The 26,021-nt window shown below is 36.9% G+C and overlaps 1 protein-coding gene across 5 annotated transcripts in view; it reads left to right on the top strand.

Moving 5' to 3' along the window:
• Positions 1-26,021, top strand: part of LOC138316150 (putative ATP-dependent RNA helicase TDRD12) — a 106,294-nt gene that overhangs the window by 13,092 nt on the left and 67,181 nt on the right. For 3 of the 5 annotated variants that reach the window (XM_069257689.1, XM_069257686.1, XM_069257687.1), the window contains 16 exons: positions 5,019-5,070; positions 6,017-6,130; positions 6,608-6,796; positions 7,174-7,308; positions 9,578-9,679; positions 10,789-10,833; positions 11,343-11,663; positions 16,252-16,366; positions 17,820-17,965; positions 18,296-18,436; positions 18,553-18,614; positions 20,971-21,058; positions 22,674-22,833; positions 22,988-23,045; positions 23,495-23,552; positions 25,028-25,117. In XM_069257689.1, the coding sequence (XP_069113790.1) occupies positions 5,019-5,070; positions 6,017-6,130; positions 6,608-6,796; positions 7,174-7,308; positions 9,578-9,679; positions 10,789-10,833; positions 11,343-11,663; positions 16,252-16,366; positions 17,820-17,965; positions 18,296-18,436; positions 18,553-18,614; positions 20,971-21,058; positions 22,674-22,833; positions 22,988-23,045; positions 23,495-23,552; positions 25,028-25,117 (1,876 nt within the window). The remainder of the gene's footprint in view (positions 1-5,018; positions 5,071-6,016; positions 6,131-6,607; positions 6,797-7,173; positions 7,309-9,577; positions 9,680-10,788; positions 10,834-11,342; positions 11,664-16,251; positions 16,367-17,819; positions 17,966-18,295; positions 18,437-18,552; positions 18,615-20,970; positions 21,059-22,673; positions 22,834-22,987; positions 23,046-23,494; positions 23,553-25,027; positions 25,118-26,021) is intronic. The other 2 variants (XM_069257690.1, XM_069257688.1) reach the window with 1 other exon arrangement.

The following is a 26,021-nucleotide window of genomic DNA, read 5'->3' as shown; positions in this document are numbered from 1 at the left end:
TGTAATCATGTACACATCACCAAACATTGCGCTTTGTACCCTATGTACCAGTTAAGAAATTTTTAATGTGTTGAGTGAATGATCTTATCAATAAGAAGTAATTTTGATTTATTAACATTGAAATTATTTTTTTTAAACTAAAACTAAGTAAGATATTTTAATGTACATATTGTTTTTTTGGTGCATTCAACTTGAGTAGGCTTTGACTTGAACTAATATTGGTTAACACAAGGTTTGCTATGAACTAATTTTACTATAGTAAATAAATATCTGATTTGTACGGGTCGCCCTTTGTAGGATTCCTTTTCAGGGGTCTATTTGTAAGGGGTCCCTTTGTAGGATTCCTTTTCAGGGGTCTATTTGTAGGGGGTCCTGTTTAAGATTCCTTTTTAGGGGTCTATTTGTAAGGGGTCCCTTTGTAGGATTCCTTATTAAGGGGTCTATTTGTAGTGGGTTCTGTTTAAGATTCCTTTTTAGGGGTCTATTTGTAGGGGTCCCTTTGTAGGATTCCTTTTCAGGGGTCTATTTGTAGGGGGTCCTGTTTAAGATTCCTTTTTAGGGGTCTATTTGTAAGGGGTCCCTTTGTAGGATTCCTTATTAATGGGTCTATTTGTAGTGGGTTCTGTTTAAGATTCCTTTTTAGGGGTCTATTTGTAAGGGGTCCCTTTGTAGGATTCCTTATTAAGGGGTCTATTTGTGGGGGGTCCTGTTTAAGATTCCTTATTAAGGGGTCTATTTGTAGGGGGTCCTGTTTAAGATTCCTTTTTTAGGGGTCTATTTGTAGGGGTCCCTTTGTAGGATTCCTTTTCAGGGGTCTATTTGTAGGGGGTCCTGTTTAAGATTCCAAATTAGGGGTCTATTTGTAAGGGTCCCTTTATAGGATTCCTTTTCATGGGTCTATTTGTAGGGGGTCCTGTTTAAGATTCCATTTTAGGGGTCCCTTTGTAGGATTCCTTATTAAGGGGTCTATTTGTAGGGGGTCCTGTTTAAGATTCCTTTTTTAGGGGTCTATTTGTAGGGGTCCCTTTGTAGGATTCCTTATCAGCTGTCTATTTGTAGGGGGTCCTGTTTAAGATTCCATTTTAGGGGTCCCTTTGTAGGATTCCTTATTAAGGGGTCTATTTGTATTGGGTTCTGTTTAAGATTCCGTTTTAGGGGTCTATTTGTAAGGGGTCCCTTTGTAGGATTCCTTATTAAGAGGTCTATTCGTAGTGGGTTCTGTTTAAGATTCTGTTTTAGGGGTCTATTTGTGGGGGTCCTGTTTAAGATTTCATTTTAGGGGTCTATTTGTAGTGGGTCCTGTTTGAAGATTCCTTATTAAGGGGTCTATTTGTAGGGGGTCCTGTTTAAGATTCATTTTTTAGGGGTCTATTTGTAGGGGTCCCTTTGTAGGATTCCTTTTCAGGGGTCTATTTGTAGGGGGTCCTGTTTAAGATACCATTTTAGGGGTCCCTTTGTAGGATTCCTTATTAAGGGGTCTATTTGTAGGGGGTCCTGTTTAAGATTCATTTTTTAGGGGTCTATTTGTAGGGGTCCCTTTGTAGGATTCCTTTTCAGGGGTCTATTTGTAGGGGGTCCTGTTTAAGATTCCATTTTAGGGGTCTATTTGTAGAAGTCCCTTTGTAGGATTCCTTTTTAGGGGTCTATTTGTAGGGGGTCCTGTTTAAGATTCCTTTTTAGGGGTTTATTTGTAGGGGTCCCTTTGTAGGATTCCTTTTCAGGGGTCTATTTGTAGGGGGTCCTGTTTAAGATTCCTTTTTAGGGGTTTATTTGTAGGGGTCCCTTTGTAGGATTCCTTTTCAGGGGTCTATTTGTAGGGGGTCCTGTTTAAGATTCCATTTTAGGGGTCTATTTGTAGGGGTCCCTTTGTAGGATTCCTTTTTAGGGGTCTATTTGTAGGGGGTCCTGTTTAAGAGCTTTGCTATAAACAGGAATCACTGTGATACTTTACATAGATGTGTAAACTCAATGGGACAACAAAGTAAGTGGAAGCTGCCAGATATATGTCCTACTGCAAAAATATATCAGTGATTTTGATTGGTTAGTTTGGTGGGTTTTGTGAGACAAGCGCATGCATACAAGGGAGATAACTCTCAATTCATGATTGTTAAAGACAACAAACGTGGCTTTCAGAGGCTGGTTTGCCTTTCACACCACTGAATATTGATTTGCATTTGTTTCATTTCAAATGCTAGTTAGGTTTTGCAGTATGACAAATTCATTATCTAGGTTATAGGTAGATGATATATGGTTTCATTTGACAGGTCTGGATTTCATATTTCACAAGCAATCCAGACCTGTCTATAAGCTAAATAATGCTTTGGTCACAATGATCGACCGGTATCCGGGGATAGAGGGAGATCAGGAGTACAACGGTGGTTTTGTGATTATCCGACATTGGACAACACTGGTCAAAAAATTTGTTGCACATCATTTACATAAAAAAGAGGCCATTCGGTAATCATACAGCATTTTGAAAGATAATATTTTGGGGACCCCAGTAAATATCGACCAAACATATAATGCTAATCGGCCGATTATCATATGATGTACAGGCAATAACCTGCCTATTCACCGGGCATCGTACAAATATCGCCAGAGTATCTTACGGACAATGAGCGATAGTTGTACCAGGCCTGTCCGAATGTCGGGCGGTGTGATTGTTGCTCGATTCCCGACTGGATATCAGAAAATACTTAACGATGCGTGAAGGATATGTTGCCGTTTATTAAAATCTACGGGACACTGGAGAGATTTTAACTTCAAGTTAAAACTCTTCAGGCACCTCCCCGATTATGCCTGAAAGCCTCAGCCACCGACCGGCCATGTCTGGTGTCCGGCCAAGATCCAGACCTAAATGATTAACAGCCATACTTATCGGAAGGGGTTGTGACCAAAGCATTACTGGTTATAATGTATTACACATCCACTCATGCCATCTTATCTGTGGTATCAAATCTTTGCTTGTTTTATTCTCACTCTCAGAATTATCCAAATAAAAGTGAATTAGAATTTTTGAATTATCTTTTTCTAAATTTTATATACCACGTTTATAAACACAAACATAAAAATGATACACCATGGCCATCTGTCATAAGTTTTAAGAGGAATCTTGAACTTATGTAATGTAGAAGAATAAACAATAAAAGAAATCTTAACCCTCCTCTGTTTGAAATTTTTTTGTTTTTCTTCAAAGAAATTTTGAATAGATTCATAGAAACTCCATTCCATTTACAATATTCTTAGAAATTTTACACTTCTAAAGACATGTTGGTATCATCATATAAAGTAATGTCTGTTTTACAAAACTTTGATTTTAACACACGTGGCAGAAATATATTAAACAGTTGTATAATTATCAGATCATTCAAGTTTCTACCTGATCATGATAAAAACATTTTTCACTTTTTAGCCCACCATCATCAGATCTATTCAAATCGCCTGACGTCCGTCGGTGCTGCTGACTGTCCATCTGTTAACAATTCTTGTTATCGCTATTTCTCAGAAAGTGGTGAAGGGATCTTTCTCAAATTTCATATGTTGGTTCCCCTAGGGACATATTAAATGCATATTACATTTTGGACCAATCGGTCAACAAGATGGCCACTAGGTAGCCACCTTGGATTTTGATAGTTAAAGTTTGTTATCGCTATTTCTCAGAAAGTACTGAAGGGATTATTCTCAAATTTCATATGTAGATTCCCCTAGGGCCCTAGTTGTGCATATTGCATTTTGGGACCGATCATTCAACAAGATGGTCACCACGCAGCGATCTTGGATTTTGATAATTAAAGTTTGTAATCACTATTTCTGAGAAAGTACTGAAGGGATCATTCTCAAATTACATATGTAGGTTCCCCTTGGGCCCTAGTTGTGCATACTGACTTTTGGAACCGATCGGTCAACAACATGGCTGACCGGCCGCCATATTGAATTTTGATAATTGAAGTTTGTTACGGCTATTTCTCAGAGAGTACTGCAAGGGATCTTTCTCAAATATCATATGTAGGTTCCCCTAAGGCCATAACTGTGCATATTTCATTTTGGAACTGATTGGTCAACAAGATGGCCACCAGGCAGCCATCTTGGATTTTGATAGTTAAAGTTTGTTACCGCTATTTCTCAAAAAGTAGTGAGGGGATCTCTCTCAAATTTCATATGAAGATTCCGCTTGGACCCTATAGTTGTGCATACGGTATTGTTTTTTTCGGACCGATCGGTGAGCAAGATGGCCGACAGGTCGCCATGTTGGAATTTGATAGTTGAAGTTTAAAAAGCAGAGAAAAGATATCTTTTTTAATTGTCAGACATAGAGCATTCTTTGGTAGGTGCCAAGATCCCTCTGGGATCTCTTGTTTACTATACACCAAGCATCAGTGCACACATTCATAGCTTTATATCTCTTCATTTGATATTCAGAAATATTCAGGATTTGTTTTAAAATCTTTTACACACTTTTTGCTGTGCTTTCAAGTATATCTATCACATTTGAAGTAATTCTATCATGGTTTTATATAAAGACTAATAAGAAACTTATTCTTTTTTTATTCAATGGTATGCTAATATATGTTATTACTTCGCATCTTTAAAATAATTTGCTCTACTTCAAAAAAGGATCAGAATATGGACATTATGGAAGGAAATGTAAAATTAATTCCAAGATAAGTAATCTTTTTTACTTAACCAAGATGTGCCTAGCTAAGGCCCTTAAAAATTGACAAAACTGAAAGGAAACCTCAAAAAAGGCATAAGAAACAAAATAATGAAAATAAATGGTAATGAAATTATCAGTCTGTGTTTAATAAAGATTGAATTTCCAGGTAAGTTTGTTTAAAAAGGGGGAGGGTTACTTATAAAGGAATGGAGGACTCCGGTATATGGCATTGTAGAATAACTGATATCCATGGAAGTCTATCAGTCTTGTAGAATTATGGTATGTGGATAATGGAAGTTTGTTACATTATCCTGTCTTGATTTTTATCCTTTAGATTGACAGATAAAGTCATATGTTATTGTAGGTTATTGGACACACTGTGTATTGGAGCAGGAGCACATTCTCAAGATAAAAAAGTAAGTGGCAATGTTATCCTCAACATTTCAAATCAAAAGACAACTTTTGACAATATTATAAACAAAATGCTTTCATAAATCTCCCGAAATGAATGCATTTTTGATGTCAATGGTACAAATGTATAGTTTAAAGAAATTCTTGAATCTATGAATAGCAATCACTGATAGAAAACAAGAAGAGTATAGTCTAAAGTTTAAAAGATATATAGGTGCGTTCGTTGATTTAGTTTGAGGTCAACATGTGTTATATTGAACCAGAGGACCAAACTGTTGTCTGAGGCTGGAGGCCAAAGGCAACAGTTTGATCCAAGAATTCAACATTTAACACATGCTTTGTGTACAGAAATGAATGCACATGCTGATGAAATGAATGCAGTTATATTAGTTTTTAAATAAAATTTTACAAAGAATGAATTCATTAATTTGTGAGCAGCAAATTTATAATTATGCAGTTTTCATTGTTAAAGGTGATTGTATGGTAGAGGTTTATTGAATGTTTGTACATGCATTATGTTTTAGCAGCTGATGGAGAGTTCTAATTTGAATAACGATGGTGTGTTGGTTTGTATTATATTTTAGCAGCTAATGGAGAGTCCTCATTTGAATAACGATGGTGTGTTTGTTTGTATTATATTTTAGCAGCTAATGGAGAGTCCTCATTTGAATAACGATGGTGTGTTTGTTTGTATTATGTTTTAGCAGCTGATGGAGAGTCCTCATTTGAATAACGATGGTGTGTTTGTTTGTATTATGTTTTAGCAGCTGATGGAGAGTCCTCATTTGAATAACGATGGTGTGTTTGTTTGTATTATGTTTTAGCAGCTGATGGAGAGTCCTCATTTGAATAACGATGGTGTGTTTGTTTGTATGTATTATGTTTTAGCAGCTGATGGAGAGTCCTCATTTGAATAACGATGGTGTGTTTTTTTTGTATTATATGTTTTAGCAGCTGATGGAGAGTCCTCATTTGAATAACGATGGTGTGTTGGTACACAGTGAAGATGCCTTAAAGCCAGCCTATAACATACATGATACACCACTAGATCCTATCATCAGAGAGGTATGGAGGCTGCAGTACAACATTATGATAGGTTTTTATTGGTACTCTGTGTTTGTCAGTCTTTATTTTCGGACTGTTGCTGTAAATTATAATATCTATTATAGCATAAGTACCAATCTTTCTAGTTCAATTTTTGTGTCCTAAAGATCGCTAATGAAGACTGCTTCTATTTCTTTTGCTGTTAAGGTTACCTGGAATGATGTGTATGTCCATTAGTTCACAGTTATTAATCTGGTATAGGAATATGCTATAGCATTCTTGATTTAAGGATTCTAAGTATATCATTATAGGTGTCCTTGACTGTCATATTCTATTATCACAGAAATCAAACTGCTTACACCTTTTAACAATGAATAAAAGGAATATACCCTGGCTAAGTAAAATAAAATGTCATATATCATTTTTGAAAATCTTTAATAGCAGGAAATGTGAAAATGAGTGAAATTTATCTATGGAAAAAATGACTACATGTTTCAGGGCCTTGATAATTTAGGTATTGTAGCACCAAAGTTCATACAGTGTTACGCATGGCCAGCTTTACTGAGAGGGCGAAATGTGGTGGGTATAGCTCCTAGTGGGTCTGGGAAAACTCTAGCCTACCTTGCCCCACTCCTCACTGATCTACTCAAGCCGTCCAACTACAAGGATATTCCTACTGGCAATGGGGTAAGTGTAACCTATATGTAATACCATGATCACTTTTAGACCAAAAGTGGCAATGATTGAAACTTCTTGTCTGCACACAGGTCTCATGCAAAAGTATTAAATGAAATTGGTTCATAGCAGTTTTACAGCCTAATAGCATGATTAAATCATATCATATAGAAAATGCTAGTTTGAAATAAAAACATTATGGAATTTTATAACATTTTTCAGTTTCCAACTTTGTAAGTTTTCAGGAATGGACTGGTTTTAAAGTTCATCTCTGAAACTTAAATGTTACACTAGTTTGGCTAGCTCTTCTCTTATTCTGTGTCTTGGTATTGTTATTTAGACATTTTTTATTTTAATTTTGTGTACACTTGATTGCTCATTTGCTGCAGCCTTATGCCATCATTATTGTGCCTTTCTGGAAGAGTGCCCAGATGGTGTACGATGTTACACAGACACTTCTGCGTGATAAAAACTCATTCCGTGTGCTGGTAGTGTATGGTGGCGGGAATGAAGAGAGCCAAGTAGTAAGTACCAGGAAAGTTTGATAGCAAGGAAGGGATATGATGTAAATAGTGCACTAGATAATCACAATTAGCCGCAATGTAATAGGAAAAGTTGAATACCGTTAAAGGAATAACATGTTCAGATTTAATGTACATGTACTCTGAAAACAAAAAAAAATTTATGAGGGGAGTGAAAAGTAATATACATGTAGTCGATTTTGTTTTAAGAAAATCAGAATACTACTAGGGCAATGGAGAGTTTGTGGTATTTTTACAAAGTAAATGTAAAATACACTTTGTAATATTGGCAGTAAAATGACATTTCTGTTAGATGTTGTAAATACACTTTGTAATATTGGCAGTTAAATGACATTTCTGTTAGATGTTGGAAATACACTTTGTAATACTGGCAGTTAGATGACATTTCTGTTAGATGTTGGAAATACACTTTGTAATATTGGCAGTAAAATGACATTTCTGTTAGATGTTGTAAATACACTTTGTAATATTGGCAGTTAAATGACATTTCTGTTAGATGTTGTAAATACACTTTGTAATATTGGCAGTTAGATGACATTTCTGTTAGATGTTGTACATACACTTTGTAATATTGGCAGTTAAATGACATTTCTGTTAGATGTTGTAATACACTTTGTAATATTGGCAGTTAAATGACATTTCTGTTAGATGTTGTAAATACACTTTGTAATATTGGCAGTTAGATGACATTTCTGTTAGATGTTGTACATACACTTTGTAATATTGGCAGTTAAATGACATTTCTGTTAGATGTTGTAAATACACTTTGTAATATTGGCAGTTAAATGACATTTCTGTTAGATGTTGTAAATACACTTTGTAATATTGGCAGTTAAATGACATTTCTGTTAGATGTTGTAAATACACTTTGTAATATTGGCAGTTAAATGACATTTCTGTTAGATGTTGTACATACACTTTGTAATATTGGCAGTAAAATGACATTTCTGTTAGATGTTGTAAATACACTTTGTAATATTGGCAGTTAAATGACATTTCTGTTAGATGTTGTGAATACACTTTGTAATATTGGCAGTAAAATGACATTTCTGTTAGATGTTGTAAACACACTTTGTAATATTGGCAGTAAAATGACATTTCTGTTAGATGTTGTAAATACACTTTGTAATGTTGGCAGTTAAATGACATTTCTGTTAGATGTTGGAAATACACTTTGTAATATTGGCAGTAAAATGACATTTCTGTTAGATGTTGTAAATACACTTTGTAATATTGGCAGTTAGATGACATTTCTGTTAGATGTTGTACATACACTTTGTAATATTGGCAGTTAAATGACATTTCTGTTAGATGTTGGAAATACACTTTGTAATATTGGCAGTTAGATGACATTTCTGTTAGATGTTGTAAATACACTTTGTAATATTGGCAGTTAGATGACATTTCTGTTAGATGTTGTAAATACACTTTGTAATATTGGCAGTTAAATGACATTTCTGTTAGATTTTGTAAATACACTTTGTAATATTGGCAGTTAAATGACATTTCTGTTAGATTTTGTAAATACACTTTGTAATATTGGCAGTAAAATGACATTTCTGTTAGATGTTGTAAATACACTTTGTAATATTGGCAGTTAAATGACATTTCTGTTAGATGTTGTAAATACACTTTGTAATATTGGCAGTTAAATGACATTTCTGTTAGATGTTGTAAATACACTTTGTAATATTGGCAGTTAAATGACATTTCTGTTAGATGTTGTAAATACACTTTGTAATATTGGCAGTTAAATGACATTTCTGTTAGATTTTTGTAAATACACTTTGTAATATTGGCAGTTAAATGACATTTCTGTTAGATGTTGTAAATACACTTTGTAATATTGGCAGTTAAATGACATTTCTGTTAGATGTTGTACATACACTTTGTAATATTGGCAGTTAAATGACATTTCTGTTAGATTTTGTAAATACACTTTGTAATATTGGCAGTAAAATGACATTTCTGTTAGATGTTGTAAACACACTTTGTAATATTGGCAGTAAAATGACATTTCTGTTAGATGTTGTAAATACACTTTGTAATGTTGGCAGTTAAATGACATTTCTGTTAGATGTTGTAAATACACTTTGTAATATTGGCAGTAAAATGACATTTCTGTTAGATGTTGGAAATACTCTTTGTAATATTGGCAGTTAAATGACATTTCTGTTAGATGTTGTAACAATGTGACTGTCATTAGTGTTACTGTGACATCATACAACCTGTTCACCTTGGTTTGTTACAGGTACCATTGATTAATGGTTGTGAATTATTAATCACTACGCCACGAAGCTTGTCTCGCCTCCTACAGCAGAAGTACACTCACCTTGAACGACTCTGTCACGTAGTAAGTCTGACACTTTTAAAGTTAGAATAGTTCAGGATTTATTATTTGAGTTCATTCAAGTTGGGATAAGGTATGGAAATGTCAGCATGAGACAGTCAATAAACATATATATGTAAAAGTAACTTTTTTTACATGGAACTATGAAGTTTGCTTGCTTAGTTAAAGATTAAAATCACACTATAAATTAAACATCTGTTCCAAAGTCTATAATAATGGAATTGTTGTTACAAGGTCAAAGTCAAGTTGTTAAAGAACACCCCTCCTTTCATGATGTTTTATTAATTATTCCCCCGAAACACGTTTGCAGGGGATATTGTTTTGGGCTCCATCCGTCCGTCTTTGGAAATTTTTTGCTTTACCATAGAAACTTAGTCAAAAATACCAAATTACTGTTTCCTTTTGTATCCGGACGCTAACTCCAAAACCGTTCAACGCAGCTCCATGACACTTTCTGTATACATGAAACAAGTGCCCTATTGGGCCTTTTGCTATTGCGGACCTTCCATTTTTGGAATATTTTCCATTACCATGGAAACTTAGTGAAAAATACAGAATACTGTTTCCTTTTTGTTTCCGGACTATAATTCCAAAATCGTTCAACGCAGCTCCAAGAATTTTTTTTTAATATATCAGACAAGTGCCCTAGTTGTGCCTTTTGCGATTGCGGACCTTCCATGTTAAGTATTACCATGGAAACTTAGTCAAAAATACCAAATTACTGTTTCTTTTTGTTTCCGGCTATAACTCCAAAACCATTCAATGCAGCTCCATGAAACATTCTGTATACATTCTATATCAGACAAGTGCCCTAGTTATGCCTTTGCTGTTGCGGACCTTCAATTTTTGGAATTTTTTCTGTTACTATGGAAACTAAGTCAAAAATTCCAAATTACAGTTTCTTTTTGTTACCTCCTGTTATTTATTTTTTTACAATACTCGCATACATTTTAAGTTATACTTGAATAATTGTTACTTTGACCTTTACTGCGGGGCGCAGGGTATAACGCCACGCTTTGTGGCTCCTTGTTTTCTGTTAAATTCAACCTAATTCAATACAAGTTTTCCTTAAATAGTTATACATGTCTTGCCTTGTATATCCTCTGCTACAGGTAATTGATGATGCCGATATCGTTTTGGAGGAATTTAGGGAGGAGGTATGTACAATCAACGCCTTTCACATACATAACATTAAGACATATCTAGACTAGAAATATACCTAATTCATAGTGATTTGGCACAGTATCCTTAACTGAGATAGCAAGGGTCCAAATCCCTGATGTAATGTACGTTTGTGTTTTCTACAGTATTTATACCTACTACACGACACTTCTGATGCTTCTTTTGGGGCAAGAATATTGGTTGGTTATCTCCAACTTGAAATGGAGGACCACATAGTGTCACCCATGTCCATCCCTTCTACTATCCAATCCCCTTACATCCTCATTTAAAATAGAAGGGGACAATTTTGTCAAACAGTATATAACTTAGAGAACATAGTTCTAATGAATAAAAACATCAGTTATTGAAGACAGTTTTGTCTTATTTCTTCTGGTTTGCTTATTCATCAGTAATTAATTACATGTTTTTGTTTTGGAATCATGTTAACTATTTCACATCCATTCTATTGAGTTTTGTTGCATTTTACCTGTCCATTATATTACAGATTCAGGACTTTATGACCACCTACTCATGTGTAGTAGAAGAACATGTGGAGAGGTCAGCACCGCGTGAGGTTCTGCTGTTCAGTTCATGTTGGTGTAACATGGTCAACTCCTTCACTGATGCCTTTATGCCTGATCCCACCCTGATCATCACCTCACGGTTTGAGGCTGCCGTTTATGGTCGCGTGAAACATATTCCCCTGTTATGGAAGACTGAGCAGCTGATGCCACAGTTCCTTGAGCTGGTTAGCTCCCTGGCTCAGGACCACAGCAAGATTATCATCTTCTGTAGCAACGTCAACAAAACTCTTCTCATCCACAAGGTATGGCCAGTGTTGACAAGGCTTTCTGTTAAATTATTCTCTTAAAATGAAAGAATTTCTTGTCATAAGTTTATATTGAAGATATTTTATTTTTTTGATCAATATGTGATATTTGGTTGTCTTTTTAGGTCATCTGACCCAAGGGTCAGGATGACCAATTGTCATCATGCACCGTCTGTTGTTGTGCGCCGTGTGCCGTGTGTAAACTTTTCATTCAAACGACTTCTCAATAACCGAAAGGCCCAGGGTACTGATATTTGGCCTGTAGCATACTGGGATGAGGGGCTACCAATTTTGTTCAAATAAATGACCTTGACCTTCATTCAAGGTCACAGGGGTCAAATAAGCTAAAATCTTTAAACGACTTCTTCTCAAGAACCGAAAGGCCCAGGATACACATATTGGGCGTGCAACATGCTGTGATGAAGGGCTACTAAGTTTGTTCAGATAAATGACCTTGACCTTCATTCAAGGTCACAGTAGTCAAATAGGCTAAAATCTTTTAGGCCACACCAAATAAATCACTTGTTCTTCGGGAACTGAAGAAAAAATTTGGGAGCGAGCAAGCGAAATTTTTCTATTTTTGATAAAATATCCATTTTCAGATTTTCAGAGGCAATGGGATCCAGTGTCATGTGAGCGCTAATTTTTTGGCATTTTTAGCCCAACATCATCAGATGGTGGGCTATTCAAATCTCCTTTCGTCCGTCCGTCCTTCCGTCCGTCCGTCCCTCCGTCCGTCCGTCCTTCCGTCCGTCCGTTAACAATTCTTGTTACAGCTATTTCTCAGAAAGTACTGAAGTGATCTTTCTCAAATTTCATATGTAGGTTCACCAATGGCCCTTGTTGTGCATATTGCATTTTGGGACTGATCAGTTAACAAGATGGCTGCCAGGCGGCCATCTTTGATTTTGGTAGTTAAAGTTTGTTACCACTATTTCTCAAAAAGTACAGAAGGGATCTTTCTCAAATTTTATATGTAGGTTCCCCTAGGACCCTAGTTGTGCATTTTGCATTTTGGGAGTAATCGGTCAACAAGATGGCCGACAGGCGGCCATCTTGGATTTTGATAGTTAAAGTTTGTTACCGCTATTGCTCAAAAAGTACAGAAGTGATCTTTCTCAAATTTTATATGTATGTTCCCCTAGGACCCTAGTTGTGCATATTGCATTTTGGGACGGATCGGTCAACAATATGGCCGACAGACGGCCATCTTGGATTTTGGTAGTTAAAGTTTGTTACCGCTATTTCTGAGAAAGTACTGAAGGGATCTTTCTCAAATATCATATGTACGTTCCCCTAGGACCTTAGTTGTGCATATTGCATTTTGGGACCGATCGGTCAACAATATGGCCGACAGGTGGCCATCTTGGATTTTGATAGTTGAAGTTTGTTACCGCTATTTCTCAGAAAGTACTTAAGGGATCTTTCTCAAATTTTAAACGTAGGTTCCCCTGGGACCCTAGTTGTGCATATTGCATTTTGGGACCAATCGGTCAACAATATGGCCGACAGGCGGCCATCTTGGATTTTGGTAGTTAAAGTTTGTTACCGCTATTTCTCAGAAAGTACTTAAGGGATCTTTCTCAAATTTTATATGTATGTTCCCCTAGGACCCTAGTTGTGCATATTGCATTTTGGGACCGATCGGTCAACAATATGGCCGACAGACGGCCATCTTGGATTTTGGTAGTTAAAGTTTGTTACCGCTATTTCTGAGAAAGTACTGAAGGGATCTTTCTCAAATATCATATGTACGTTCCCCTAGGACCTTAGTTGTGCATATTGCATTTTGGGACCGATCGGTCAACAATATGGCCGACAGGTGGCCATCTTGGATTTTGATAGTTGAAGTTTGTTACCGCTATTTCTCAGAAAGTACTTAAGGGATCTTTCTCAAATTTTAAACGTAGGTTCCCCTGGGACCCTAGTTGTGCATATTGCATTTTGGGACCAATCGGTCAACAATATGGCCGACAGGCGGCCATCTTGGATTTTGATAGTTGAAGTTTGTTACCGCTATTTCTCAGAAAGTACTTAAGGGATCTTTCTCAAATTTTAAACGTAGGTTCCCCTGGGACCCTAGTTGTGCATATTGCATTTTGGGACCGATTGGTCAACAATATGGCCGACAGGCGGCCATCTTGGATTTTGATAGTTGAAGTTTGTTACCGCTATTTCTCAGAAAGTAATGAAGGGATCTTTCTCAAATTTCATATGTAGGTTCCCCTAGGACTCTAGTTGTACATATTGGATTTTGGGATCGATCGGTCAACAAGATGGCTGACATGCGACCATCTTGGATTTTGATAGTTAAAGTTTGTTACCACTATTTCTTAGAAAGTACTGAAGGGATCTTTCTCAAATATCATATGTAGGTTCCCCTAGGGCCCTAGTTGTGCATATTGCATTTTAGGACCGATTGGTCAACAAGATGGCCGCCATACAGCTATCATGGATTTTGATAGTTAAAGGTTTTTATTGCTATTTCTCAGAAAGTATTGAAGGGATCTGTCTCAAATTTCATATGTAGGTACCCCTCGGTCCCTAGTTGTGCATATTGTGTTTTGGGACCGATCGGTCAACAAGATGGCCACCTGGCAGCCATCTTGGATTTTGATAGTTAAAGTTTGTTATTGCTATTTCTAAAAAAGTACTGAAGGGATCTCTCTCAAATTTTATATGCAGGTTCCCCTAGGGCCCTAGTTGTGCATATTGCATTTTGTAACTAATAGGTCAACAAGATGGCTGCACAGCCGCCATCTTGGATTTCATCGTTGAAGTTTGTTACCACTATTTCTTAGAAAGTACTATAGCGATCTATCTCAAATTTTATATGTAGTATGTTTGAAAAAGTTTGAAAAGCAGGGAAAAGATCCCTCTTTCCATTGTCAGACATAGATCATTCTTTGGTGGGCGCCAAGATCCCTCTGGGATCTCCTGGGTTTTTTTTTTCATTTCAAAATATTCACATTGAATTAATCATAATTATATTAATTTTGCACCCTTTCATTGAAAAAAACCCAACTAAACCGCAATGTTTTTATAAAAATAAAAACAAACAAACAAAGTTTAATGATTCAACTGAGCCCCTGTTCATATCAAACTTTAATCAAAATGGAAAAAAACACTAGCTCTTGGTCAAAATTTTGATTTGCAATTGGAAATTACCGGTCTTAAATTATGATGATCTATGATTCGCAGGACAGATCTAATTTCATCAATGAAGATGCCTGGATTTCAATTCTATTATACCCTTATTCTTTTTAATATATCTGTTATTGGAAAAAAAGATACTAGGCTTTACATTGAATTAACATTCAACAGTTTAACATTTTTCACAATTATGTATAATGAAGCAATATACGTAATTTTCATTTCATCATAAGTACTAATTTTAGAAAATATCAGACCTGTTGCAGTATCAATCAAAATGTAACTAATCTGAGAGAGAGAAAAAGTAAAAAAAAATTAAATTAAAATTTGATTGGTCTATATTAATTAACTATTATTAATTTTATTATTTTATCAACATGTAGTCTAAAATCTACATCAAAATTCCGGAAAAATAATCCCCTTTAAAAACACACGATCCGGATCTATTATTGCAATTACCAAAAATGGCGGCCATTACAATTGCAAAGTTTGTGATGTCCATGGATGGATAGGCCTATTAAACTTTAAAAACGTGAGTAAATCATTTACAGTTGTTAGCAGTGTTTGTTTTTGAAGTGATACTCACTATCTATAATGCACAAAATTCCTTGAAAGGTCAGATGATTGTTTAATAAGCAGCTGATCGACCTCAGACTCAGTTGTAATACACTGGCTTACGTTACACACGTGAATGTAACTGTTATGACTGATTGATAATTAGGACTGTTGACGTTGGTCAGAGAGTGTTCACACCTCTTTATTTACTTCATTATCAAGCCATGGCCAGTGCTTCACGGCCTGGTTTGTAGATATGGCTAGGATTGGTGGATTTAACCGTATGAAAACATCTGAAAAAAATTGTAATTTGCCGACTTTTTTGAAGGTGCGCTGCAATTAAAAAAAAAAAATCTCAACTTAGACATTTTAGGAGCGGGTTTCCCCGACGAACAACTGATTAATTTGATGTGGCCTAAATGACTTCTTGTGAATAACTAAGAGACCTAGAGACCTGATTATGGGTCTGTGAGATACTGGGATGAAAGGCTACCAAGTTTGTTCAAATGAATGACCTTGACCTTCATTCAAGATCATAGGGGTCAAATTGGCTAAAATCTTTAAATGACTTCTTGTGAATAACTAAGAGGCCTAGAGACCTGATATTGGGCCTGTGAGATGCTGGGATGAAGGGCTACCAAGTTTGTTCAAATGAATAACCTTAATCTTCAATCGAGGTCACAGGGGTCAAATAGGCTAAAATCTTAAAACGACTATGTTGTATTGTGCTAATAGTCAGATGACCGTTAAGGCCCATGGGCCTCTTGTTTTGTTATAATATCATACAGTAATTTAAATACAATTTTCTCAAGAATAAGTGTAAATATAAACACATTTGTAGCTTTTATATATGTTGACTAAGGATGTTTTTCTTCAGATGTTGAAAAGTCGCTCCTTGTACTCGTTGCTAACTCATGACAAAATGGATACACTAGAACTGGAGCAAATAGGAGGGGAGTGGGCAGGACCGTCGACCAATGGAAGGATCCTGAGTAAGTAGATCTTATGAAAGATAGGACTGAAATACTCTGTAAGTAGGACATAATATCAGTAAGTAGAACATAAAGTCAGTAAGTAGGACAAAATGTCAGTAAGTGGGACCCAATATCAGTAAGTAGGACACAATGTCAGTAAGTAGGACACAATGCCAGTAAGTAGGACACAATGTCAGTAAGTAGGACAGATGTAGGACACAATGTCAGTAAGTAGGACAGATGTAGGACACAATATCAGTAAGTAGGACAGATGTAGGACGCAATGTCAGTAAGTAGGACAGATATTAGACACAATGTATCACAAAATGTCAGTAAGTAGGACACAATGTCAGTAAGTAGGACACAATGTCAGTAAGTAGGACAGATGTAGGACGCAATGTCATTAAGTAGGACAGATGTATGACACACTGTCAATAAGTAGGACAGATGTAGGACACACTGTCAGTAAGTAGGACAGATGTATGACACACTGTCAGTAAGTAGGACAGATGTAGGACACAATGTCAGTAAGTAGGACAGATGTAGGACACAATGTCAGTAAGTAGGACAGATGTAGGACACAATGTCAGTAAGTAGGACAGATGTAGGACACACTGTCAGTAAGTAGGACAGATGTAGGACACACTGTCAGTAAGTAGGACAGATATTAGACACAATGTATTACAAAATGTCAGTAAGTAGGACACAATGCCGGTAAGTAGGACACAATGTCAGTAAGTAGGACAGATGTAGGACACAATGTCAGTAAGTAGGACAGATGTAGGACACAATGTCAGTAAGTAGGACACAATGTCAGTAAGTAGGACAGATGTAGGACACAATGTCAGTAAGTAGGACAGATGTAGGACACAATGTCAGTAAGTAGGACACAATGTCAGTAAGTAGGACAGATGTAGGACACACTGTCAGTAAGTAGGACAGATGTAGGACACAGTGTATCACAAAATGTCAGTAAGTAGGACACAATGTCAGTAAGTAGGACACACTGTCAGTAAGTAGGACAGATGTAGGACACAATTTCAGTAAGTAGGACAGATGTAGGACACAATGTATTACAAAATGTCAGTAAGTAGGACACAATGTCAGTAAGTAGGACACAATGCCAGTAAGTAGGACAGATGTAGGACGCAATGTCAGTAAGTAGGACAGATGTAGTACACAATATCAGTAAGTAGGACATGCACATAATGTCTGACACAATGTCAGTAAGTAGGACACAATGTCATTAAGTAGGACAGATGTAGGACACAATATCAGTAAGTAGGACAGATGTAGGACACAATGTCAGTAAGTAGGACACAATGTCAGACACAATGTTTTTAAGTAGGACAGATGTAGGACTTGTGTAGGCACATGAATTTCAGCATTTATGTGTCCATGTGTTTCTTGATCTGGATAAATAAGGTTAAATCAAAGTAATACCTTTTATAATAACCAATTCTTTCCTTAGTTTGTACGGATGAGAGTGTGGAGGAACTGAAACTAGTGGATGCTAGGGCCATAATACACTTTGACCTGCCGTCCTCCAAAACAAAGTTTGGAAACCGTCTGTCCACGATGAGCAAGTACTACTACAACTCTTCTAACAAAGAAAAAGTGAGTGGTCATTGATGTAGTTTCTTAGTTAAAGCAATGTTAATTGGAGAAATGAATTCATATATAAGGATATAGGACCTTTCCACGTCCAGCTGTGGTGTTAGAGCGGTTAAGGTGCCTGATACCTCTAGCACTTCAGGTCAAAGTGTGAGGACCATGTGAACAATATTACTTGTACTAACCTAAAGTTTGACATGAAAAGAAATCAGGCCAACTGCTCACCTTGACAGGTTCGAAGTTGCTGCACTTGCTTCCGCCTAAGTAGCACCCCTTAAGTGTTTATCCTTTAGTCAACAAGAACTGTTTGCATTCACTTGTTGACTGTTTCAGGTTGCTGACATAGAGCCAACTTCTTATGTCCTAATCACAGAGGAAAGTGTTCAGCAAGTGGAGACAATTCTACAGCTGCTCAAGAGGACAAAGAGCAAAATACCACGCAATCTTCACTCCATGGTGATGGGTATAAATGAGGTAAGGGTCTTCTTAAGATGGAAGTGTTGGTTATATGTTACAACTCTATGATAATACATTTAGGTAAACAGTAGTTTGTTTTATCATAATTTATCTTTAACTTTTGTTTCCTTCAGCAAAAAAACTGTGATGGAGACAAGGAGTTGTGTAGTGCCCTCAAAGCCTACGGTTCATGCAGGTATGATTGCATTTTATCATTCTTAGTGAATTTAATCTTCATGTCAATCCTCTATAAATAATTTCATAGTTATTGGTTGTAGGTCATTGGGTATTTAGGTCATCAGACTCAAAGGGTCAGGATGACCTATTGTCATCATGCATCGTCAATCATCGTGCGCTGTGCGTAAACTTTTCATTCAAATGTCTTCTTCTCAATAACCGAAAGGCCCAGGGTACAGATATTTAGACTATTGCATGCTGGGATGAAGGGCTACCAAGTTTGTTCAAATGAATGACGTTGACCTTCATTCAAGATCACGGAGGTCAAAAAGGCTAAAATCTATAAACGACTTCTTCTCAAGAATCAAAAGGCCCAGGGTACTCATATTGGGCCTGTAACATGCTGGGATGAAAAGGTACCAAGTTTGTTCAAATAAATGACCTTGAACTTCATTCAAGGTCGAACTTCATTCAAGGTCACAAGGGTCAAATTGGCTAAAATCTTTAAAGGTAGGTTTCGCCTAATGAAATATAAAGACTACGAAATTGAAATTTATCCTGTGAATAGATATAATCTTCAGATCATTTTCAATGCATACAGCGAACAATACGGGTGGTCAGTTGCCTAGCTTGACCAGGAAAATACTTATCTAAAATTAGAGCAAAGCAAGCTTTTCAGAGAACATGACGTATTTTTTTCCAAAACGAGGCCGCATCAACAAACGGAAGCGTGCAACAAAAAGTCAGATGGCAGCGACAGTTTGCCACTGCATGTTTAGTTAAAAAAAAAACAACAACAACAAAACGAAGTGCGATGGACTGTTTATACATATCATATAATCTAAAACACTTCATGTTACTTACATACGCTCGCTAGTTTAGTACACTAAACATACATGTAGTTAGTCTGCGGCTGTATGTGCGCTGGCATATGTGTTGAAATTTAACTCACCACGTGCAATGCCGTTACACAAGTCCCAACAGATCCGGGCAAGTTCCGCTTGAGATGTGGCTTCTTTTTCTTCTATTGCTACATGCCATCTCTGAATTTAATTCCCTATAGATATCCTAGGGTGCTACCGTTTCCATTATAATCTCCTCCACTTTGTTGCCGATTCAGATATATATATTTTTTTTATCTCACACACTTTCGCTCAGCCATTTTGTTTACTTTTAGTGCGTAACAATGCGCATGCGCGAAACTTCGACAACACAATCCATCGCAGCTTCATTTGCATACTATTTTGTCTGACGGACACCGTAATAAATCAAGGATTTCCTTCAATTTTGTATTCAAGACACATTTATTCAATCTCAAACCTATAAAGAAATTAAATTGGGGTATTTTTAATTTGTTTTTTCATCTTTTCTTCCGTTTATCGGATTTTACAAAAAAGCATTTATTTGGTTGGGCGAAACCTACCTTTAAATGACGTCTTCTCAAGAACTAAAAGGGCCAGGGTACTATGATCATATTGGGCCTGCGGCATGCTGGGATATAGGACTACCAAGTTTGTTCAAATAAATGACCTAGACACTCATTCAAGGTCACAGGGGTCAAAAGGCTAAAATCTTTAAATGACTTCTTGTGTATAGCTAAGAGACCTATAAACCTGATATTGGGCCTGCGTCATGCTGGGACGAATGGCTACCAAGTTTGTTCAAATGACCTTCATTCAAGGTCACAGGGGGTCAAATAGGCTAAAATCTTCAAATGACTTCTTGTAAAGAACTAAGCCTGGAGAATGGATATTGGACTTGTAGCATTGTAGCATGGTTGGGATCAAGGGAACTTCATTGATGATCTAATTCATCAAATATATCAGAACCTGAAGAGTTCTTTGTATTGCCTTAATTGTTTACCACTACTATATTCTTTGAGGTGTTTTATTGTGCCAATAGTCAGATGACCGTTAAGGCCCATGGGCCTCTTGTTTAACTTCTCAAGTTTTACCAGTGCGATTTAGCTGAAATTTGCATGAAATGAGCCTGATATGGTCCCCTCAAAGTGTTGTTATTTTTCGGGTTGATCCAAAATCCAAGATGGCCACCACAGTCGCCATCTTGAAAACACATTTTCAACTTCTTCTCAAGTTCTACCAGTGCGATTTAGCTGAAACTTACCTGGAATGACCCTGATATGATCTTGACATATTGTTGTTACAATTGTGTTGTTATATCTCTCGTTGATCCCAAATCAAAGATGGCTACCATGACACCATATCTAATTAATTTCCTATACAGCTATTGCGAAGGTAGTCAGATGACCATTAAGGCCCTTGGGCCTCTTGTAATTCCTCATAATCTTGTGTTTTTGAAGAAAATCACAACTCTACAACATCTTTGATTTTACTGTAAATTATTTCTTTGTTCAGGTACCAGAATAAGTGTACAGCTCGACATGCCATAGTGCCAGAAGTGGATTGTACACCTCAGAAAGTTTTCAACAGTGGAGAGGTGAAGGTAAGGTCATTACAGGTCAAAGGTTACAATATAAAGTGGGGGTGTGGGGGTGGGGGGGTGGGGGGTGTGTGTGTGTGTGTGTTATTTTAGCGTATATTATAAAAAAAACCCATTAGTTTCCTCCCTTGATTCCTGTTTGACCTTAGATTGTTAGTATTTCTTTCAGACAGTATACAGTATGTATGTATGAAAATCTTAATACATATTTTTATATCATACAGTTCAGAGTACCATTGATTAACTTCAATTGTCCCTTTAGTCGGACCAATTTGACCCGTGTTTTAGGTCATCTGAACCGAAGGGTCTACCAGTGAAATTTAGCTAAAACTTGCATGAAATGATCCTGATTTTTGGTCCCGATTATGTGATGTTGTGAAGTGTTGTTATTTTTTGAGTTGATCTAAAATCAAAGATGGCCGCCACAGCCTCCATCTTGAAAACACATTTTGAACTTCTTCTCAAGATCTTCAAGTGCAATTAAGCTGAAACTTGCATGAAATGATTCTAATATGGTCCTGACCAAGTGTTGTTATTTTTACTGGTCAATCCAAAATCCAAGATGGCCGCCACAGCCGTCATTGTGAAAACAAATTTTGAACTTCTTTTAAAGTTAAACCGATGCAATTTGGCTTAAACTTGCCTGAAATGATACTGATATGATCTTGGCAAAGTGTTGTTACATCTCTGGTTGATCCCCAATAGAAGATGACACCACGAAGGGCCGTGAGCTTATGTCATGGAGCGGCCGTCCGTCGACATTTCCTTTAAAATGCTACTAGCCATAGAGTTCTGCATATATTCTAAACAAATTTGGCCAGAATCATCCTTGGGGGAAGGGGAATAGAGTTTGTATGAATTTTGGCTCTGACCCCTAGGGGCAGGAGGGGTGGGGCCCAATAAGGGAAATAGAGGTAAATCAATTAAATTGCTAATTGTCATAGAGTTCTGCATATGGATTGTAGCCAAAGTTGGCCAGAAACATCCTTGGGGGGAAAGGGAATAATGATTGTGCTCTGACAACCCCCCCTCCCCCCCTTGGAGGGAGGGCCAGGAGGGGCAGGGCCATACACAGGAAATGGAAATAGAGGTAAATCCTTAAAATCGCTACTAATCATAAATTTCTGCATTTATTGTAACCAAATTTTGCCAGAAACATCCTTGAAGGAAGGGGAGTAGAGCTTGTATTTAAATTCTGACCTCCTGGGGCCAGGAGGGGTGGGGCCCAATATTTAAATTTCTTTAGTAAAGAAACCATGACCCTTTATTCAGAACATCAACTTGGCATTACAAACCAGGTGAGCGATACAGGCCCTCTGGGCCTCTTGTCTGTAGACAATTTATACAAAAAAGATGTGAGTTAGTTTGGTATATTGTACCACATTTATATTTTCGTGATTGCCTAGTTTTTTGAGTCAGCTGTCAGATAGTTTGTGGTGTGATCAATTTCGCTGTGTACATCTTTAGTCTTATTGGCATGTTGATATAATCTCAGAGATTTAATAAAAGCAAAATAATAAAGTAACAATTTCCATACAGCACATAAATCCACTTCAACAATAAATCATGATGATAACCTGTGAAAATGTCTAAAATTAGTATGATCAAACCTGACCAGATGCTGGTGACAAACGTTGTGGATGCTAGTCACTACTTTGTGAGAATATTGGAACACAGACCACCAACAGGGGACAAAGTGGATCTGTCTACAACAATGCTGGAGCTCAACTTAAACATGGCCACGTGGTTTGGGGACCTCCACAACAGGTCGAAATACAGTAAGTTTGACTTTGCCTAATTCTAGAAATTCCAAACTCAATATGACAATAAGTTGAAAGTATAATGCATCCTTGCTCTGTGATATTCAGCTCTGTACATTACCAATTGTGATGTCTGAACTGTCTCTAATTTGAGTACATATCTAAATTACAGGTAACTTGTGTCTAGGGGAGATGTGTGCAGTGTCTGAGGACGATGAAACCTATCACAGGTTAGTGTCAAACAAATTCAAGGAGAATGGGGGGGGGGTTAGTATTTAGATTACAGGTAACTTATGTTTAGCTCGTGAATGGGATTGTTTCTATAAATGTATTATTCGTCTTTCATATGTATGGTATATATTTTTATTTTAGACTCAAGTATCAAGTGATTTTAAGATAGATCACTTTCCAGAGGCTGCAGTGTATGGCATTAAGGGTTTGACATTCTGCCTTTGAATTTCAATCTTTGGTTCGCTAGGTTTTGACCTGTCTGAAGTAGTTGCTACTATCTTTAAGTCAATGGCTTTTCACCAGGAACTCTGGTTTTTCTGCACCAACAAAACATGACGTTTTTGTAAATATCCATAGTTATTATTAATTATTATGAAATTCACTGAAATTCATTAGAAATCATTCCTCTACCTATAAGGATTTAAAAATTATTTTCCCTGTTTTATAGGGTAAAGGTTTGTGATATCACAGGTGTCAACTCTCCGGGAGATCGCATTAAGGCTGAGGTGAGCTAATATTACATCACTACTAAAAAGTACTCTGTATGAAGGAATTACTTTCATTATGAATAGCTTTGACACTATAGATCTGATACTGCTAATAAGTAAAGTTTCCCTAATAAAAAATGGAAAAGCAGAGAAAAAATGTCATCCGTCGTGTGACGATCAACAATTTACATTTTCGACTTCTTCTCCAAAACGGCTGAAAAAATTTCAATGAAATTTTGCACAAACCTTCTTAGGCATAAAGCCAATCAAAAGTGTGAATTATATGACCGCCATTGCCCAGAGGGCTGTGGGAGGGGCCAAAAGGGGTAAAATTGGCTAAAATTTCAAAAATCCCCCCACTCACAGATGTGGTAGGATATAGAAAGGTCTCATGACCCTCTACAAAAATTGTGAATTATATGACCCTTGGTCTTGGGTTTCCCCCTGGAGAGGGGGTTAAGTTTACTATAATTTATGCAGGGAAAAAACATTTTTGAGCATTATTTGGTCATTTGTAATAGGAAATTAGTCAAATGTTGTCATAATTATCTCTATGAAATGGCTATTGAATCCTATTAACAAATTTTCCATCACTGACCCCAAGGGGCCTTGGGGGCGGGGTCAAAAGGGGTCAAATAGGCTAAAACTTCAAAAATCTTCTTCTGAAATTCTGGAACTGGTAGAATCAAATGCTCTTCATAGATGGAAAGGTCTTTAAAAGGTTGTTTACAAAAATTGTGAATTATATGACCCTGGGGTCTCAAGTTTCTCTCTGGGGAGGAGTCAAGTTAACTTTAGTTTATATAGGAAAAACACATTTATGAACATTATTTGCTTAGTTATCATAGGAAATATGTCAAACTGGGTTAGAATTATTAACCTGAAATAGCATTTTAACGTCATAAACATGTATGGCCGACGCCCAGGGACCAGAGGGGTGGGACCAAAAGGGGTCAAAATGGCTAAAGTTTCAAAAATCTTCTGAATTCACAGATTTGATGGAACCAGATATTCTTCATAGATTATAAGGTTTGAAGGCTCTTTACAAGAATTGTGAATTTTCTACCCCTGGGATCTCAGATTTTCCCCAAGGGAGGGGGTCAAATTTACTGAAGTTTATAGAGGAAACACACATTTATGAACATTATTTGTTTAGTTTTGATAGGAAATGTGTCAAACTGGGTTAGAATTATTAGCTTGTGATAGAATTTTACCATCATATCAATATTGGTCCTGGCTGACCCCTAGGGGCCAGAGGGGCGGGGCCAAAAGGGGTCAAAATGGCAAAAACTTCAAAAAACTTTCTTCTGAATTCACAGATTTTATGGAACCAAATAATCTTCATAGATTAAAAGTCAAATTTATAAAATCACTGACTGACTTAAGGGCCTGTTGGCCAATATATAGTGTTTAGATGTCTTTGTTTCATTCTGTATCTGAACTCATGTGACCGTTAATGCCCATGTTGATAATTTCTTTTGATTGTTTTATAGATTTTGTTCGTTGATGCTGGTAGAAAGAGTTTTGTGTCGCTTAACAAGCTATATAATCTACCTCCACATCTCAGAGATATACCATTCCAAGTAAGTACCTAAGGCTCTGAAGGTTCAGCAACATGTTCAGATGGCGCTATGCATTAGGAACAGCCAAATGATAAGTTCACTGGTGTTAGGTAACCACTTTGATCATGCCATCAGATCACTAGGACCTTGACATCAGGTCAAAGATAAAATAAAGGCAAATTTTACAGTGCGGAGGCTTCGAAAGAATACATGAAGGTATGATGATGAAAATTGTATATCTCTTTTGTCTTATAAGGAGAAACATAGTTTTTGGTTTCTAAAATAAATTTTTATGCCTAATTCGATTACTGCATTTACTCACTGAAATTTTTTGATATCTAGAAAGATAGCATGTAGTAATACCCAGTTCTGTCCTGCTATGATATATGAATAGATATTGCAGGGGCATTTCAGACATATCTAGTTTATTAGTCATGGCGCGGCGTCCGTAGTCCGTCGCCTGTCTGTCCGTCAACATTTCCTTTAAATCGCTACTAGTCATAGAGGTCTACATGGATTGTAACCAAATTTGGCCTTGGGGGAAGGGGAACAGGGTTTGTATCAATTATGGCTCTGACCCAACGGGGGCAGGAGGGGCGGGGGACATAGGGTAAATAGGGGTAAATCTTATAAATCACTACTAGTCATAGAGTTCTGCATGGATTGTAACCAAATTGTCCTCAACTGCAGACCATGTGCAAAAAGTCAAAACACATGTCTGATTTATAAGATGCCTAATCATAAACTGACCTATATTTAGATATTTAGGATTTTCAATAAGTGGTTTGCAATATATGGGGGCAGGAATGGTGGGGCCCATTAGGGAAGATAGAGGTAAATCCTTTAAATTGCTACTTATCCTGTATTCAGAACATAACTTGGCATTACAAACCTTGTGAGCCATACAGGCCATCTGGGCCTCTAG

This window comes from Argopecten irradians, chromosome 2 (assembly GCF_041381155.1).
Source record: "Argopecten irradians isolate NY chromosome 2, Ai_NY, whole genome shotgun sequence".
NCBI classification, from domain to species: domain Eukaryota; kingdom Metazoa; phylum Mollusca; class Bivalvia; order Pectinida; family Pectinidae; genus Argopecten; species Argopecten irradians.
This window is presented reverse-complemented; position numbering and strand designations above follow the sequence as displayed.